This window comes from Theobroma umbraticum, unplaced genomic scaffold (assembly GCF_002168275.2).
Source record: "Theobroma umbraticum cultivar Fairchild unplaced genomic scaffold, ASM216827v3 scaffold_50.0, whole genome shotgun sequence".
Classification (NCBI taxonomy): Eukaryota; Viridiplantae; Streptophyta; class Magnoliopsida; order Malvales; family Malvaceae; genus Theobroma; species Theobroma umbraticum.
The window spans coordinates 1,637,940-1,656,765 of NW_018397261.1; the positions used below are offsets into that span (position 1 = coordinate 1,637,940).

At 37.9% G+C, this 18,826-nt stretch overlaps 4 protein-coding genes across 4 annotated transcripts; 1 reads left to right on the forward strand and 3 right to left on the reverse strand.

Annotated features, from left to right (window-relative positions):
- The first annotated feature begins 540 nt into the window (after positions 1-540).
- XXT4 (Galactosyl transferase GMA12/MNN10 family protein) lies at positions 541-2,500 on the forward strand. Its single transcript, XM_021430199.2, has one exon. It carries the CDS (start codon positions 898-900, stop codon positions 2,278-2,280), a length of 1,383 nt encoding a protein of 460 aa, XP_021285874.1. The 5' UTR covers positions 541-897; the 3' UTR covers positions 2,281-2,500.
- Positions 2,501-3,841: 1,341 nt separating this feature from the next.
- Positions 3,842-5,121, reverse strand: LOC110417721 (uncharacterized). Its single transcript, XM_021430200.2, has 2 exons — positions 4,462-5,121; positions 3,842-4,370 (listed from the first exon to the last, which is right to left on the reverse strand). Exons 1-2 carry the CDS (start codon positions 4,978-4,980, stop codon positions 4,266-4,268), a joined length of 624 nt encoding a protein of 207 aa, XP_021285875.1. The 5' UTR covers positions 4,981-5,121; the 3' UTR covers positions 3,842-4,265.
- A 546-nt stretch (positions 5,122-5,667) lies between these two features.
- On the reverse strand, positions 5,668-8,742 carry LOC149527087 (Protein kinase superfamily protein). Its single transcript, XM_089783863.1, has one exon. The coding sequence runs from the start codon at positions 8,323-8,325 to the stop codon at positions 5,668-5,670; it is 2,658 nt and encodes an 885-aa protein (XP_089639989.1). The 5' UTR covers positions 8,326-8,742.
- Positions 8,743-8,861: 119 nt separating this feature from the next.
- Positions 8,862-17,365, reverse strand: LOC110417955 (zinc finger (C3HC4-type RING finger) family protein). Its single transcript, XM_021430564.2, has 18 exons — positions 16,933-17,365; positions 15,884-15,985; positions 15,446-15,528; positions 15,175-15,259; positions 14,977-15,063; positions 14,715-14,776; positions 14,440-14,633; positions 14,297-14,357; positions 13,642-13,819; positions 12,875-12,913; positions 12,706-12,767; positions 12,555-12,591; positions 11,129-11,178; positions 10,947-11,013; positions 10,064-10,136; positions 9,398-9,477; positions 9,197-9,265; positions 8,862-9,102 (listed from the first exon to the last, which is right to left on the reverse strand). The coding sequence occupies exons 1-18, from the start codon at positions 17,002-17,004 to the stop codon at positions 9,028-9,030; spliced, it is 1,476 nt and encodes a 491-aa protein (XP_021286239.2). The 5' UTR covers positions 17,005-17,365; the 3' UTR covers positions 8,862-9,027.
- Between the last annotated feature and the right edge of the window lie 1,461 nt (positions 17,366-18,826).

Consider the following 18,826-nt stretch of genomic DNA (forward strand, 5'->3'; position numbering starts at 1 on the left):
TCATATATATAAATATATATTAGACTTTTTTTAAAGTTTATAAAGAATGATGATGTCTCCAATTGGCACTAGTTCAAAATCAATAAAAAATTTCAGTAAAATGATGATAAATTCTTTATACCAAAGAAATCAATATAAAGAATTAAAGTAAATAAAGTGCTAGGTCGGCAGGAAAAATGGTACGCTGCATTGCATGAGTGGGATGCATGATCATCATTTGAAATTGACCTACCGATTCTTCCCACTCATATTCTAATTCTCCTTCACATTTTTATTTCCTCGTGCCTGGCCCGCTTGTTGTTTTCATCTTATTTGGTCTAGTCAAAAAAACTTGAATTTAGAAACATAAATTACTTTAAAACAAAAATTTAATTAATAAGATATGAATATTTAGTTCATTAATTAATATATAATTATGTTCGTTTTCTCAATGAAATAAAAATAAAACCTTAATTAATGCTACTAATTACTATAATTATGGAATATAAAAGTAGAATAAGCCCAAAAAAGAATAATAAGATACTACCACTAGCACAAAAGCTTTTGTCTGTCCAATTACTTAACAGTCTTGTGTTTGAACACACGTTTTCTCCACTCTCAATCTCAATCTCAATCTCAATCTCTCCCGTCTACTTCTTCTTCTTCTTCAAATTCAATCATTCGTTTTCTAGGGTTTTACATTTCCACTCAGATCTCTGAATACCCAGTTTTGATAACCCAACAGGAGAACAAGATATGCCATGCGTGCCATTGATGACCTAGGCAGATACATAACGGGGGATTCATAGAGCAAAAGAGAGAGAAGAAGAAAAGTTGGGCCTCTCTCTCTCTTTCTGCTTGTGTGTGTAAAAACACCCGAAAAGGCCAGTTTCTTTTTGGTGGGAGAGAATAACCCTTATGGGTCAAGATAATTTCACTCCGCAGAAGAGATCTTCCACTGGCGGCGGAGGCGGGTTACCTACAACCAACAACGCGGCGGCAGGAGGCGGAAGAAACCGTGGATTTCCTGCAATGCCGCGTGGCAGGCAGATCCACAAGACCTTCAACAACATTAAAATCACAATCCTTTGTGGCTTCGTAACGATCCTCGTCCTACGTGGCACCATCGGCGTCGGCAGTTTGGGGAGCTCCGAAGCCGAAGCTGTCAACCAAAACCTGATAGAAGAAACCAACCGGATCCTAGCCGAGATCCGCTCCGACTCCGACCCTACCGATCCGGACGAACCTCCCGAAACTGAGATCAACCCCAATATAACCTTCACTCTCGGACCTAAAATCTCGGACTGGGATCAGCAGCGTAAGGTTTGGATTTCCCAAAACCCTGAATTCCCTAATTTTGTTAATGGAAAAGCTCGAATCTTGCTCGTTACTGGGTCGCCCCCAAACCCGTGTGATAATGCTATAGGAGACCATTATTTGTTGAAATCCATAAAGAATAAGATTGATTATTGTAGGCTTCATGGGATTGAAATTGTTTATAATATGGCTCATTTAGATAGGGAACTCGCCGGGTACTGGGCGAAGTTGCCTTTGATTAGGAGGTTAATGTTGTCTCATCCGGAGGTTGAGTGGATTTGGTGGATGGATAGTGATGCTTTTTTTACGGATATGGTGTTTGAGATTCCGTTATCGAAGTATGATAAGTATAATTTGGTTGTTCATGGGTACCCCGATTTGATGTTCGAGCAGAAGTCCTGGATTGCTTTGAATACGGGGAGTTTTCTGTTTAGGAATTGTCAGTGGTCATTGGATTTGCTTGATGCGTGGGCACCGATGGGACCTAAGGGCCTGATTCGTGAGGAAGCAGGGAAGGTTTTGACTGCTAATTTGAAAGGAAGGCCAGCATTTGAAGCAGATGATCAGTCAGCTTTGATTTATTTGTTGCTCTCGCAGAAGGATCAATGGATGGATAAGGTGTTTCTTGAGAATCAGTATTATTTGCATGGGTATTGGGCAGGGTTGGTCGATAGGTATGAGGAGATGATTGAGAAATATCATCCAGGCTTGGGGGATGAGAGGTGGCCGTTTGTGACTCATTTTGTTGGTTGCAAGCCTTGTGGGAGTTATGGAGATTACCCTGTTGAGAGGTGCTTGCGCAGCATGCAACGGGCTTTCAATTTTGCTGATAACCAGGTGCTTAAGTTGTATGGATTTAGACATAGGGGATTGTTAGGCCCCAACATTAAGAGGATCAGGAATGAGACAGTGACTCCTTTGGAGATTGTTGATCAGCTTGATATTCGCCGTTCAGTGCATGGAAAAAGTGGATCACAGAGCTAGTGGTTGAAACATATTTAATGTGTCATAATGTGTAGGTGATGTAATTCCTCAATTGAAAAGCAAATTTGAATTTGATAACAGTTTAAGTTTGAGTAAGTTTTCATTGATCTGTTGTCATTGTGCTGCTTTGAGAACAAGGGAGTAGAATTCTTTTATTAACATCAATTTGTCTTCCTTCGATATTTGAGTGATTTATGAAGGAAATATATAGTCAACATTACATCACTTGTTTTTGCATATTCTTTTATGGCGCTTGGACTTAGTTTCACTTGCGATAAATTTCGCCTTGCTTGGTATTGAATGAAATGAAAGTTGTTGTTTCCATGTCCTTAGTGGTAGAGCGGCCAAAAGAGTGGCAAAATCCAAGATGTGAAGATGCCATTTTCAAATTGATCAATCTGCCTTGGTGTTTTTTAATCCTACCTCACTATGTCAGGATGAAGAGCATATTCATACCTCTGGTATGCATTGCCATGTGCATGCAATGTAAGTGGTTTATTCAGTTCAGAGCGTCCATGTAGTGAAAACGTGTGTGATGAGGAGTCTTTTATTTGAATGTGAACTGTGAAAGATGCTTGACAATGCTAGAGCACCTACCTAAGGAAGTATCACTTTCAATTGATCTATTTTGTTTTGTCCGATGTATGCAATAGAATCTAGGTTATTGGAAGCGGTGACTTTTGGACATAACTAGACTGCTCTGTTTTGGTTGCCACTTATATTACATCCATACTTAAAATTGACAGTGGTTTAAATAACTTGTATATTTCTAATCACGCATTCCCTTTCTTCTTAGTTGAAGCTCTTTGTACATTAGCTTATTTCTGTTTCTTCTGAAGCAATTGGTAAAATGATGGAAAACTAGTCTTCTTAAAGGCTAGAAGCCAAGACTTTGTTAATTCGTGGGAACCACTTTATCTGCTTGAAATGGTTCACACGTCTTTAAGGTGTTTTTGGTTCTCCCAAGAGTGGGTTTAGAAGATTTCACAGGTTAGATAGTAATTTTGAGTTCCGTTGGCTCTCATGTAGCATAGGTTATATCCATTTCTAGATTCACATGTACAAAATGTTGATGTAACCCAATCAGTTGGCCATGCCTCAATATTTGTGAGCTGAAAGCAACCTGGCTACAAAGTAGATGAGAATGTGTATTTCTTTTCTTGTCTTGTGGGATTTGGTTTTGAACGCGGTTTATTAGGTGAATTTGTCATGATTACTCCAATAAACAGGGCAGCAAATGACTGGCATTGATTCATGAACAAATAAAAGAAGGGGGATTCAATTCAACATTTTTCGCATAGTAAAGGAGATTAAATTCAGAATTTGAACATTACAGACTGGTTTCCTTTCAATAGTTCCCTATTGTTTACCTGTCTGTGGCATGTCGAACTCCATAGGAAGTCAAGAATATTTCACTCCCCAGGCCCCATATAAAAGAAAAAGAAAAGAGCATTCCATTCCCAAGAATCAAGAAGCCTTTCTATTATTCTCTTTTCTTCATTCTACAATTTGCTTCCCTCCTAACTCTGGGAATCCTTGAGAAGCAGAAACTTACTAAATTTGACCCTTGTGAGGCCGCATTTTTCTTCTACCAAACGCTCGAAAACTAGGCTTCTTAGTGATAAATGAACCATAATCCAAAAGTACCAGTTTGTGAAGTATTGTTTTAATCTGGGTCTATGTTGAATGAGACAACATGTCATCCATGTTATATTTTCCTTTTCTTTATTGAAAGCATCAATCTTTATCAATTTTAAAGCCAAATGGAGGTGAAAGGGTGTTGATGGTGCCATGGTAAGAAAACACAAAAAATAAAGAAATTTATAAACAAATTGATATGGCGAAAGCAAGCAAGGGATGATCATGACTGAGGGCTAAAATGATAATCAGATGAAGAAACAACCAAGTCTACAAATATACACAAATTCATACTAATATATATTACATATATTATTTTATGAATTTGGAAAAATTTACCTAACATCTCAAACAGATGCTACAAATGGGGTCCGGTTTGAAGCTAAAGCTTTATGACGTGCTACCAACACTTGATTCATTTCAGCAATCTGGTTTAACAGTCCTCTAATTTTCTGCAACACAACATGTTTGAATCCAATGAATTTTCCCATCAAATTCACATCCATATACAAACACACACAAGCATTTCCACAAACACCTTACCTCATCTTTCTCCTTTATACTCCTCGTCAACTGCTCCACGCTCTCTTTCCTACACCTCCGCCGCCTGCACAGCCACCACAACACCGCCGCCGCCGCTACCCCGATAACCCTTCCAAAAGATCCAAATGCTCTCCCCATTGTCCCATTTTTGTAACCGAAATAACGGGCGATGCTCACCATCTTGGCGCGCAAAATCTCAAGCCCGATTCCCAACCATTCTCCGATCCCGCCATCAGCGGATGCTGGGATGACCTCGCTGGCGTCTGGCCGTGGTGGTGAAAGAGTTGACCTGGAAGGCGGGTTATGTTGTTGTTGAATTTGATGGGGGAGATTTTCGTGGTTGACGGGAGGGAAGATGGAGAGGTCGTTGTGTGGAAGAGAGTCTCTGATCATGACCATCGACCATTGCTGCTTTATTTGAGGATTGGGTCTGGGTTTGGATGGTTGTTTGTGATTGATGGAATGGAATTTTTCCCATTCAAATAGCAAGCCTTCCAAAATTCTGTTATTTTCTAGCATTTTTGTAGCTTGAAGTAGAAAAAGTGAGGAGCTGAGAGCTGCTCCCAAACTCAGAAAACAGGGAAGATGGCATGTTGTTTGACCCCCGACACATTACGCCCTGGTAAGGCTAAACCCAGCATTGTAAGACTTTGTGCCATAACCCGGATTGGCCCATTCAGTGTGTCATTCTAAGCATGGCCCAAGTGTGTTGTGTTTGATACGAATGACAGAAGTAGTTCATTTGTTCAAGCATTGGTTTAGCAGTAGCATTGAAAATTGAGAAAGAATTGTAGGGAAATGTTTTCTCAAAAGCACTGTTTCAAGGGGCAAAGGCAAACATTGCTGATTTTGAGTTTTACACAGCATGAATCCATTGAGAGTACATTGTTTGTTTATTTTTTATTTGAATTTTAGGGAATTATAGAAACATAAAGAGTGCATTGTTTATTGAAACTCTACTAAAAGTGCTGCTATACATCAGTTGTAGAAGTCCAAGCTCCCAAGATGCTTTATGTTTCCATTACTACTCAACAAGAAGAAAAACGGGAAAGAGGGGGTGGGTTGAAGGAAAATTAAAATGCAAGGGGAAGTCATTAAATCTGCACAACACATTCTACAAACAAAACATAAGCGTTTTTAGGATTGAATTTGGAACTTCAACCAAAGGACAAGCTGTTGTCTGCTAAAAAATCAACCAATTGATCTTTATCTTCCCTGGACGTTTCCCATATGAGGAAAATGTAACTGAGAACTAACTGTCATATCAGAATCATCACTAGCAGCAGCAGGGTTGGCTTTGGAGTCATCATCTTCACTCGGTTTTTCCAAAGCAATAAGATTACTCTTATCTTCTGGTACATCAATCTGTGAGGAAGCCTCTTGAAGCTGCAATGAATATTCCAAGTTCCACAACACATCTCCCATGCTAGGTCTATCAACTCCGTATTCTGCTAAACATTTCTCTGCAGCTTCCACAAACTTTTTGAGTGATTCTTCACTAATACTCTCAGTAATCTTAGGGTCAACTATCTTCTCAATCATGCCCTTTCTGTGCCACTGCATGGCCCACTCAGCCAAACTAACCTGCTCCCTTGGCAGCGCTGGGCAAATAACTGCCCTTGCGCATAAAACCTCAAAGAGGACTACACCAAAAGAGTAAACATCAGATTTCTCTGTAAGCTGTTGACTCCTGAAGTATTCAGGATCAAGATACCCGAAGCTACCCTTCACTGCAGTGCTAACATGGCCTTGCTCCATAGGTGCGGCTTTTGAGAGGCCGAAATCGGACACTTTAGCTACAAAATTCTCATCAAGAAGAATATTTGTGGTCTTTACATCACGGTGGATAATTCCTTGCGCGGCACCGGTATGGAGATAATGCAATCCTCGAGCTGCACCAATGCAAATATCAAGCCGTTGTTTCCAGGACAAAGTTGGTTTGTTTGAGCCATATAGATGGTCACGAAGTGGACCATTAGCCATGTACTCATAAACCAGAATCATCTCTGATTCCTCATCGCAAAACCCAATGAGTGATACGAGGTGGCGATGCCTGAGCTTGGAAAGCATTTGTATTTCCGTCTGGAATTCGTTTATGCCTTGTTCTGATCCTGGGTTTCCTCTTTTTATAGCGATCTTGGTTCCATCTTCTAAAACCCCAAGGAACACTTTTCCAAACCCGCCCACACCAATCACTGTCTTTTCATCAAAATTCTGTGTTGCATTTTGTAACTCATTGAAAGTGAAGAATCTGCCAAGACCTTGATTTGAGTAAAAACTGGAGTGTCCAGTACTCTTACTTTTTCTGGAGCCAAAGATGCTAGATTTCCTAGAGCTACTCTTGCTGCTTAAGAAACTAGTGTGGCTACCATGAATAGGTAGAAGCCATGCTGAGAAGCTATTCCGCTTTTGCCAATCATGAGGCCGTCTTTTCCACCTAACACATACTATTCCAAGAAACAGCATTGCAAAGAATGCCATAGCAAGCCCTGAAATTGCAACAACTTTCAATTTGCTAGATCCTCCCTTGTATGAACCATCAACAGCAAAAAATCCATCCAAGCTATCTGCTATGTTGCTCATCTTCATGACCTCCAAGCCATTTAGAATAGCATTAGGTAGACCGCCATTGGACGCTGGGCCGACCTGAACCACGATGGAACCATTTGTGATTGCTGAGGCATTGAGCAAAAAATCTGTGTAATATGCAGTGGCCAAGCCACCAGCTTTGGTTGTGAGATCAAGACCAGACAACCCCATTAAGCCGTTTATATATACATTGAAGTACAAGTCATTGCTGGACTTGCTTACAATGTCACAAAAGTGCATCCTGATGAGATAGGAAAAGCTTGCATCAATATCCATCACCCAAGTGAGATTGAAATTTGGTTCCATGGATTGAGCATACGCCTCAGTTGTCATCCTTTGTGCAGTTGCATAAACTAAATCCGGTGCAACCAATGGAGTCATCCGTTTATCAGGCTGGTATTTGATATTAGAACCTGTCACAGCTTCAGCTCCTTGAGGGAACACATTATATGGGGCATCAGGCACCCATGTCCTTGACAATGTATCATTTTTTGGAGTTAATGTCGGCCCTCCCATATTCAATCGATAGGACACTTCTAAAGCATAATTCAACAAGCCGTTGACAGTGTTACCTTGGGGTACTGAAGATGCTGAATCAGAGAGAAGTTCATCAGGAATAGCCACGATCTCAATGGCATTGATGAATGCATAAGAATTCTTCTTGGGCTTGAAAATGAGGGAGAAACGTTCAGTAGCATTAACAAGATATTCCTTGAAAACCACTCTAGTATCATCACTCACAGAGAAGTCATGTAAAAGGACAAACTTGTCTGTATGGACAGTGAAAACTGCAGTTTTCAGATCATACCGAGGGTGAGGAAGCGGGTAGAAGTAGAGACGAACCCAATGTTTCCCTGGCTTGGAGATGAAAAATGTATATGTTGAGTGAGCAGGAAAAATCCTTGCTGTTTTATATAAATCTTGCATGGACGAAGGGGTAGAATTGGAGAAGATACTGCTGGGAATGGAATCCATTGAAGCTTGTACATCTTCACTGGTAGATAGGTAACTACTTGTTTGAGAATCTGACTTGAACGTTCGTCCATCATCAAGCTTTGTTTCGCTAGAAGATCCACAATCGATAAGATAGTTATCAGGAGGCCGATATGCAGCCGGCGAAGAAGAAACAATCGGAGAAGGGGCAGGAGCGGAAGGTTTTTGATTAGCATGTTTTGCCAAAATAAAGTTTGCATGGTTTAACACTAGGAAAATGGAGAGAAAAGAAAGGGAGGAGACACGTAGAGGCCTTGCTGGCCTATGATGATCTCCCCCCATAGCTCAAGGCAGTGGCCAGAAACTGCGGCACTAGCTAACATGGTGGTGACCGTGGTGGTGATGGTGTGGACATGGTGGCGGTGGTGAATGGCAAAAGGCTAGGGAAAGAGGGAGAGTATCAACAAGGGATTTGTACATAGAAAAATGGTTGGCGGGCAGTTAGGCAGAAGGGTAGTTTGTTGGAAGCATGTAGGAGGGGACGTGCAAAGGTGTAATGTGTATGTTAACGGGCACTCTTCATCTGTTTCAATTTTGTTATTATTTGACGAAGGAGGGAAGAAGACTTGGTAAAAGGAGAAAGATATAAGTATTATACACAACAAATAGCGAGCTATGCGTTGGGCCTTGAAAAGCCACTGTGTCACAGCTTATCTTGACAACAAACTAACAAAGAGGAGGGGCAAAAGGGAAGTTGACAGCGCGTACCGTCGTGGGCATGCTCTTTATTCCAGCAGCGTTGAATACAGCGTTTTCATTCTCCTTCTCTATTTCTACTTTCCTATTTGGTGAGAAGCCGAAGCCGCCTGCTCCTCCCGGACTATATAATTATATGTTTTTATTATTAATAATAATAATATGAATGAAATTGGTTTCAGCTACTGATTTTACAACCAAAAAATAAATAAATAGGGATCCACAATCTTTATTAATGTGGCCCAAAGAATATTGAATTAATGTCGTCAAAAACAAATTAAAAAAAAATTACAAACTCGTATACCACTGTACGCTACGACCTTGTGCTTCTGCTGTGAGGTATATTAGACCCCGTCTTATCCTCTGCAACAGAAAGTGGTGATTAGTGAGCATTTCGTGGTGGAGTGCTATGTTGCCTGCCTTACATGCATAACACAATACAAGTGCAAAATCATACCTCTGCTGTGTCTCTGATTCGCAGCAGCTCCAATCTTTCTGAAGGCCTTCGATTTGACAACGTGGCAAGCTGCACCCAGCCCAGGTTTCAAAAACGTTAGCAACCACCTTAAATATTATAACCATACCCTACCCAGCACATTTATCAAATAAATAACTAGACCATACGTGCACAACTACATAATGGGAGCAAGAACTGTACCCAGAAACTGAAGCGCTCTGGATCTTGTGTATTGGGCATCATTACTTCCATATTATAGAGTGCTTCAAGCACTCTTCGTTCTGTCCGCAACGCAGGAATTGTTTGTATTAGCATGCATGCAATAAAGGAAGCAAAACCACACACGTTTAATGTGATTTAATAGGTTTCAATTCCAGTAATTCAGATCAACTTGCAGTAACCAAGAAATGTCTTGACAATTTCATCAGTAACTAGACCCTTCACGTTAGAGAAAACTCAAGGCTGTAAAGTCACCATGTTTTAGAACAACTATTTCCCTCTACCCTAAAGAAACATGGGATTTTATTTACTCTACATCCCAGCAATTTTTAACGGCTCAAACAACTGACATCATGGACAACTCAGCTAAAAGAGGATTTTCAGAAAGGGTAAAAACATCGGCGAAAAAACCCCTAAACCTTAAGTTTGACACAGGTGATTGCACGTGTCAGTGTTTGCCCATCTTCAATACATAGATAAAATCACGTCAATTTGCCTCAAGAATATGGGGGACAAGTGACATGATACTGTAGCTCAATTTCATAGAAAATTTATCTTAAATGAACTGATATTAGACAAGTAACAATAACAGAATGACAAGCTGAGCTAGGATTTTTAATCTCTAACTATCCTACTAAAGAGTTTTACCATGCGTTGCTTCTTTCGCTGAACTTAACCATGACCGAGCATATGCTGCTGCATTATTTGTCGACTCCTGCAACTGTTAATATCAAAGACATTACACAAATACTGATAAATAAATATATATATATATAAATAAAATAAAAACAATGTGAATACCAAGAGGTGGGTATGCTTGTATCCTGCCATATTCAAGCTATCAAATTTTAATGATTACATAAACTTAAACCTGTGATAATACTTGTAAGATCATATTCGATGTGAAAAATAAATCTTACTGTTTTTGATGAGTTAAGAACAAAAAAAGTAAAGGCATCAAGCAGTTACTAACCCATGTAGGCTAAGGATTACATAACAAATTAGTCAAATCTACCAAAACAGTGAGTCTGAAACCATGTATCTAAAAGCTCCGGCAAGCATGAATCTAACCACTTCAGAAGCCCTTCTATATCTTTCCCTCCCAATAAAAAAAGGGGTGTGGAGAGAGAGAGAGAGAGAAAGAGAAAGGGAAATTAAATAGTCTGTATAAGCATAACCATCCCAACCCCTAGCCTGCCACTACCAAGAGATGCCCAACCAGCGTAAGCTAAAGGTCAAAGCTGTCTCGCCCATGAGCAACTGAAAAGAAGATAATGAACATTGCACTGCTGCCTTACATACAAAGCATCTACTAAATATGAATTTCCCCTCTTTTGGAGGTTATAAATGGTTAATATTCCTCCCAAGATGATTCCCTTTAGTCAAAGAAGCAAACTGAAAACTGAGAAAAGACAAATTTCACCTCCTTGCTGTCTATTGTTTTCGAAATTTGATGTATCTTGCTTCATTTATTCTTTCATTGATAGGGAAAACTAATACAGGTGGGAAATAAGAATAGAGATAATCATACATCTTCTCTATCTCTTGCTTCTGTTGGGAGTATGTCTTGTATCCACTCAACCTCTGCCATTCGATATCTGCATTGAACATAACTAAAGTATGAGGTCCTATGACAAAATCAAGTAGGCATGAGTAATGGGAATTGTGAGTAAAACTGTATGATATACATGAGCCAATGATGAGAAAACGAACCCATCTTGGTCCCAAGATCTGAGGATGCGAAATCTCCTGCGACTTTCAATCTGCATGCCATTTAGTTTATACAAATATATGAATAAGTTTTTTTTTTTTTGCTAATTAAATATGAACATATTATGTAAGAGCCAGAATTTGCTAAATATTTGGGGTCCAACATAAGCATGAAAGATGAGGAAACTGTTTTTGCACGGACCAAATTATCAATCATTCACCAAAAAGAAAAAGGCTTTCTCTAGGAGCCTTTTGCTACTTTCATACAGGTTCAGCTGCTACATTAATAAACTAGAGAATAAAAAAGATTCAAATATTACTGATCGATCTCCTGAATAGAAAACTCACAAATTTCTTTCTGTTTTTCATAATTAAAAAAAAAAACAAAAAAGCTTAGTGATCTACTCATATACCTAAAACTATGCTAGTATTGCATGAGAAAACATGAAAGTTCAATTCTAGAAGACAAGTTTGCTGATATACGACATGACGGTCTAGTTGCCAACAAGCAACATACCAAGCATATACACTTGCAGAAATTTCTAAAGCTAGGTGTCAATAAAGTGAAAACTCCACACGTTTTGTTGGTGAATATATCCATGGGGAATCAAACCAAATATGATTTGCATGTAAGTGAGATCTAAATAACCAGCTTATTCTTGAAGCAACCTCCAAAATCGAAGCAATCAAAGTCCTTTCACCCTTTTGGGAGGGTTGCACAGGCTGCAAAATTTTGCTTCTAGTGAAAACACAAACTGCATCTCAGCTTTCCAAAACTATCTGCATGTTCTTCAAAATTTCCTACTTAAATCCTCTCAAATGTGCAATGACTAATTGAAGATGGTCATTGTTACATTAAATGGAAGGAAAGTGGTCTGTCAAAGCTTCATAAGAAAGGATATGCCTTGTTAAAGTTTTATAAATAAAGGCTCTTTTGATCATAGAGAAAGAAGATAAAAAAAAAATCATTAGTATGCAAAAGGAATAGTTAAGAACAGAAAGCAGAAGAGAGATTTCTTTTTCAAATCATCTTGCCTGAACCACAAGCTAGTGAGAGTCCACTATATGTATGAGCTCATCCAATCATTTGATTTCAAATGATACTCCCATTATTTGTTTGTCTATCCAATATCATTTGTCCACTGTGAAAGCTCAATAAGAATTTGTCTAAGGACTTGCTACTCAACATTTCTCTTATTGTGGATTGCAACTTAAAAACCCATCTATGACCAAGCTAAAAATGTGATGCTGCGCTATAGTCAATGCATTTATTATTTTTTTCCCTAAAATTTGTGCCTTTCCAAAAGGAACAAAAACTTTGAGATGGAGGAATGGTAAATAAATGAAAGCTATTTTACAACTTTATGTGCACATATCACAGAAAAAATGTCATTGAATCAGAGGCAATGGAAAGTCAATAATGTTTCACCTCTAGAACAAAGCGTCCATCAGGAAGTGGCTCACACCTACATATTTCAAACAAGTGACAAGATCATGCAGTTAAAAAACAAAATCTTCTCAAATATAAGCTACTTTGCAAAGCTTTTGGATTACAAGAAAAGGGTGTACAAGCCACCTACTCAGTGATCTCCACTTCACAAGCAAATTCAGCAACAGAATCTGTAGCAGGATCACGGATGACCTATAAATATAATGGACCAACCAAAAACAGAAAAAAAGTGAGGAACTTTTGGTCACTGAACATGTTTGACAAAAGGAAGAAGAAAAAACCAGTAAAAAGAAATCTACCATTCCCATCCGATGATTTCCTTCCATTATTCTCCTTACCTGTTTTGAAGCAAATAAAAAGTAAATCCTCGTGATCAAGGGCAAAAAATACGCACATAGGCTGAAAGGTAAATGACCAATTCAAACTGCTTTTAATTATGAAAAGTGAGCTAACAATTTGGTTTTCCACATTCCAAATCCATAAGCAGCCCCCATAAGACACAGAAACTAATCAGCTTCAACATTATGATGCACCAAAAGTATGACACAGTGATTAAAAACTGCTAGCCGATACTTCAGCTATAAACAGCAAGTATACAGCTCATTAAGCGTTAAAAACATTAGAACTAAAGTTGAGTATCTACTTAGAAGGAAGGGTATTGTTTGCCTCGACAGCCAAATGGAAAAACAGAACGATTAGTTTCTGAGCAACCAGGCTAACTAGCCTGTAAGCCTTGCCAAATTAAAGATTAAATAATTTCTGACAGAACGATTCCTTTAAAAAGTTACATATGAAGTTTATAATATAAAAGATTGCCAAGATATGTTTAAAGGAAAGAGGGAATGATAGTGACATAGAAGGAGCTTGTTCCAACTAGCAAACACAGCCCAACTCAAATTTAGAACAAGAGCAACTCTGCCAAAAGGCTCACAAGCATAGTAAGAAGCCACGGAATTTTGCACTGCCAACTTAGATTTGGATGGAAAAACAACCATGATCTACCCATTTTTCTACACTTTATCCTAATATACAACATGATTAAGATTAGAGAATGCATGAAACTCACCATAAGTCTGTACCGGGGTTCAAATATGTGGAGTGGAAACTTCTGACAAGGGATGACAACATCCATGACGAAAAGAGGTATCACATCATTACCAAAATTTATCAGACTGTCATGCTCCGACTTCCTTTCAGCATATTCTTCTGGGAAGGTCTTTTGTATAATGTTGTTTAGCGTTACACTATCAGACAAAATGTTATTTATAATAGTCAATAAAACAGAATACCCTAATAAAGCTTTATTGAAACCTTTCAAAGATGATAACAGCAAATTAGCACTTAGTAGAAAGTAAAAAGTTCAGATAGAAGACAATTTCCATGCTCGAAAGCATGGACCATATGCAGATATGCCTAGTATTTAACGTTTTAATAGATCCACCAAAAGATTTTTCATAAACCAACTAAATCAACTGGGATCTTGAGATTCTTAATTTCTATCATTGTGCCCCATGAAAACAACAAGAACAGCAGTCTCCTAGTTCAAGGGCAGTGGTAAACTAGTCATTATTAGCCTATTGTAACTCCTACATGGATGCGACGAATGGTTGCTTCTCAACTAATTACATGAGCTAGAGCAAACAGCAGCAGTTGAAGAACACGATTGTTCTCATTATCTGAACAAAAGAACTTCAGTTAATAATCACTGGTCAGAAGCTTACCTGATTGCACATGTTCTAGGACTAATGAAGAGCACCGTTCGGCACAATGGACATTTGTTGCCTATCATTTTAGCACAAGGTCAGATAATAGTATATTGATAAAAATACTACTAGAATTGGAATCAAAAACCACAGATACTCACTACGATCCATTGTCTGAAATAAACATGAGCGACAAAAAGAATGTCCGCAAGGGGTTGTTATAGGTTGATAAAGTAACTTCAGACAAAGTGTGCAATCAAAGTCATCGATACGTTCAGGCAACTCATGGCCTCTAATCCGCATCAAACTGGATGGCATTCTCTCCAAACTCCGAAAAGAAGCCCGAAGAACGTCACTATGTATTTCCAGCAAAACAATCATTCAGATTGGCAAAATTCCTAGTCACTGCATGTCAAATTAAAATATCATAAACTACCTGAAAGGATCAAGTTGAAGACCAGAAAGAATAATATCCCGCGCCATCTCATATCTTTCCAACTGCATGGTCAAAAACAACACATATATTGGAGAAACCAAGGCAGCATAGACATAAACATGTGCATGTGCATGTGTAAATTAAGCAGAATGAGATGTATTGAAAGAGGCCCATAGGAATTTTAGCTTGGACCCCTTTGTATGCATCTTGATCAACGAAAAAAAACGAAAAAAAAAAACACATAATTCAGTCTGTCACTCACCAAAATGAGAGCATTGGCCTTTAAGATGTAGGATCTTACTGCATTATTCTGCAGGCTCATCAGCCTCTCAGCATCCTTAAGAGCAAGCTGAAATAAATGTTAAAAAGTTTCACCCTTTCAGAATGTCTGCAACGGCGATAAAATCCAAAATGCAAAATGTTCTTCTCAGCCATTTAAGGAGTGAAGAAACAGGCATACTTCAGCAAGTGTTGTCATATCCAGCCCATTCAAGGGTCTATATTCAGAAGCTGTTGGAGATCTACGTTTCAGAAATTGACTAATCCTGCATAAGAATTACCACAAATCCTCCATCATGTTTGACTGGTAGTACAGAACTTGTTCAAAGGATGCCAAACAAATATGTGAATAAAAAAGAAAAGCAAAAATTATATACATGCACATGTGTAAATGCTATATCTATTTATGTACAAATCTATACAACACAATGACAATAGACATTGAACCTAACCTCAAGTAGGCAGCACTTCTGTTACCAAGAATAACATGATCACCAGGTTTGATGTTATTGGCCCTAGTGTAATTGTTGATTGCCTGAATGAAGAATGCTATTTATCAGCAACAGATCAACATAAGATATAAACATGTAATTAAAAAGATAATTCTTATGAAAAAATTCACCCTTCTTGTTTCAGTCATCAGAAGAAACAGGCACAGAAAAAGTAGCAAAACAACATTGAGCACATTTTACTCTGAAACTTTAATCCATCTAGTTAAGCCCTTCAAAGTATTTGGGTTTGCATTTCCATGTTCAAGAACTAAAGAGATAAAAGTACTTTACCAGTGATATCTTTTAGTTTAAAATGCAAAGAAACACCGCATGAAAATTCAACAAAATTGCAGAATGCAATTAAAATTATAAAAGCCATTATGCAAAGAAAAATTTAACCTCCTCAAAACGATTCTCTCGGAATGCTCGATTTCCATTCTCCACGTGATCATAAACATGACTGTATTGGTCCCATGGCAATGATCCCACTCCTTCATTTGCCTATACTTCAACCAATGTTCGTTAAACTCTCAAATGTAGTCTTAAAGTCACAAACTCTCCAAAGAAACTATGCACAATAACTGGAGTAGATATTTCCATAAATTAATGGACAACACATGAATATACTAAAATCTCAACTCCCATAGTCATCAAGGTTTGCAAACGAAACACAAACTTCAAAGGTAAAGATCATCACTTTTTTTCTTTGGTCGCAGACGAGCAGTCATTACAGCCATATATGATAACAAACCAGCTATTTTCATTTTAGATTAATTTTGACCAAAATTTAATGTGCCAATAAAGTAAAAACATTTGCTGGTTCAAAGTAGCAGATTCATAAAGTAAAGGAACGAAATTTCAATTTCTATTTTAGCTTCCTAGGAATTCTCAGCAGCCAAACAGATAGTGAAAGAGAAAACAAATGAAGAAGACACTTAAATTTTGTGTCCTTTCCCACATTGTCCTCAGCTACTAAACAATTCTAAGATAACCACAACTAAAACAAACAAGTTTGAAGGAGTAACCAAAAACACACTGAATACAACCGTTTGCTCTCCAAGAAAATGCAGGAAACTGATGGAAACTTCATTATTTCTTACAATCGTAGCTCTTTAGTTTCTTTTAAAGAAACAATAAAACATGAAAATGAAAATTATCTCAACTAGGAAAAAAAAGCTCAACAGAACATATAATCTTGTTTTTCTCAGCCCTCAATAAAGGATCAACTTTATTAAATAGAATTTTAAGCCATTTATTCAAAAATAAATAAATAAATTTTCATTTTTTATTCTCCGAAATTCAGTAGTTAAGAAAGAAAGGAACCAAAAAATCTTGCTTAGACCAAATAAGAAAACAATTATTTATTGAAAAAACTGCATTTTCTTTAGTTTCTTTTTCTACATTTTCTCAGCATACTAACAGTCCTGAGAAGTACAAGAAGTACTCACCCAAACGTAGTCTTCCACGTCATCAATTCCTTCCAGGACGATTCCAGAAGACGACGCCGTCTCGCCGGACATTGCCGCAAAACCAAAACAGAAACTCCAAAAAAATAAAAACACTTGAAACAGAAAGAAGAAATATCAGCTGGGAAACTGAAGTTGAAAGGAAAAGCTGAAGAGAATCTCCGGCAAATCGCGTTTCGTTCTCCGTCCTTTGTTTCTCGCATGGACCAAAATCCTCTACGTGTTCTCCTTTCTTCCCTCCTCGAATCTTCCTCTACAAGAGTCACTAACATTAAAATGTCGATTTTTTGCTTTTTTTTTTTTTTACTTTTTCAATATTTTAGAGGCTGAGAGCTCCTCTGGCAACTCAGCCCCGTTTTCCATTTTTATTTTTTATTTTTTACAGTTCTTTTTCTGCCAGGAAGTTTCATCTCTCGTAAGCCGGCTTTTATATGTAGAGGAGAGCCGGTCCAGTGTTTTAGTCTTATCCTTGAACGGGTGCATTCACTAGAGGATTAACGCGGGTGAAATAAGGAGTTGTGAATGTGGATATTTTTGATTGGGCTATGGAGTTGACTCTTGCGGTTTATTTTGCGTGAGCGTACTTTTGTAATGCGCGTGTATTACACACTCGTTGTTTTGTGAGTGGTGGTTGCACGTGCATTACCTTAACTAGGAAGTCCAGGAGTGATTGTTGGCTGCTGGCCTTGTAAGAAAATGCTGAGTGTGTCATGGATAAATAAACAAAAGTGGGCTTTTATAAATTAATAACAAAATAATTGGACATCCATTGACAGCACATGGTCCATGGTTGAACTTCAAACATTCATACAATTCAAGTGAAATCCATTTTATTTTCATCCCACATTATACACTTAATATACATAATCATGATTCTTTAAGCCCATTAGTATAGTTACATAATTATATCTAAATTGTTTATTTATATAATAAATTTTATTAAAAAAACCAAATGTTAGATCAATGAATTAATTTATTGAGATTGATTGAAATAGGTTTTTATACTAAATATAAATATTTTTATATACTATGATATGATAATTATCAATACGCGAGACTTATTTTTATTAGATAAAATCTTAGTAAAAGTTTATCCATAATTAACTTAAACTACTCACGCGTTTAAAATCTGTGCCGCTTTAGTGTCTTGAATGCATATATATTATATGGTGTTGGCAATGAGAATCTAGCAGGAGAATGGGGATGCAGATGAGGAGGGTGAGTTGGAGCCAGGAATAGTAATAAAGAAAGCCGACTGGACTTGTATGAAGATCGGCAACCGTCAAGCCTGAGACCACCACCTTATAACAAACACCAAATGACAAAACTTTATATGCTTTAAAGCCTCAAGACAAATTAATCTCCCAACACATGCAACCGCCAGCCTTAGATTCAACCACCTGAAACAGTCCACAGAGCTGCAAATCCTTTTGCTTTTCTTTTAGATTGGGATAAGTTAGTGATGGGAATCAAGATTCTAAGTTTGAAAGGATGAAAAATGAAAATTATAAAATTTTTAAAAAATAAAAATAAAATTTTAAAATAAACCAAAGAAAAAAAATATAAATTTTTAGGCAGTTTGGGATAAAGTGGTATTAATGAAGGTTTGGGAGAGTTAGGCAGGTTTAGGCAAGGAGTGAGTGGTTTTGTTCGGGGTAAGGTGTGTTGGCTTATCATATTATTCTCCACGTTCCAGGGATGATATCCACATTTCCAAGGGTTGGTCAAGACTTATCTCTTTTGTGGGGGATGCGAAAGCAGCCAACATCCAAATATATATACAAATGGTGTTACGGCTTTGTGTGGCCTTGTTTGTTTTATATGTGGCATTCCCATTTGGATCTTTCCCCCCATTCGGTTGGATTTTTCTTAAACT

Bases quoted from the DNA above. Each gene is read 5' to 3' on its own strand.
- XXT4 (XM_021430199.2), top strand. From the start codon at position 898: ATGGGTCAAGATAATTTCACTCCGCAGAAGAGATCTTCCACTGGCGGC.
- LOC149527087 (XM_089783863.1), bottom strand. From the start codon at position 8,325: ATGGGGGGAGATCATCATAGGCCAGCAAGGCCTCTACGTGTCTCCTCC.
- LOC110417721 (XM_021430200.2), bottom strand. From the start codon at position 4,980: ATGCTAGAAAATAACAGAATTTTGGAAGGCTTGCTATTTGAATGGGAA. The intron at 4,371-4,461 runs GTAAGGTGTTTG...GTTGTGTTGCAG, and splicing joins GTATAAAGGAGAAAGATGAG to AAAATTAGAGGACTGTTAAA.
- LOC110417955 (XM_021430564.2), bottom strand. From the start codon at position 17,004: ATGTCCGGCGAGACGGCGTCGTCTTCTGGAATCGTCCTGGAAGGAATT. The intron at 15,986-16,932 runs GTGAGTACTTCT...GTTGAAGTATAG, and splicing joins ACGTGGAAGACTACGTTTGG to GCAAATGAAGGAGTGGGATC. The intron at 13,820-14,296 runs GTAAGCTTCTGA...TTTGTCTGATAG, and splicing joins CCTAGAACATGTGCAATCAG to TGTAACGCTAAACAACATTA.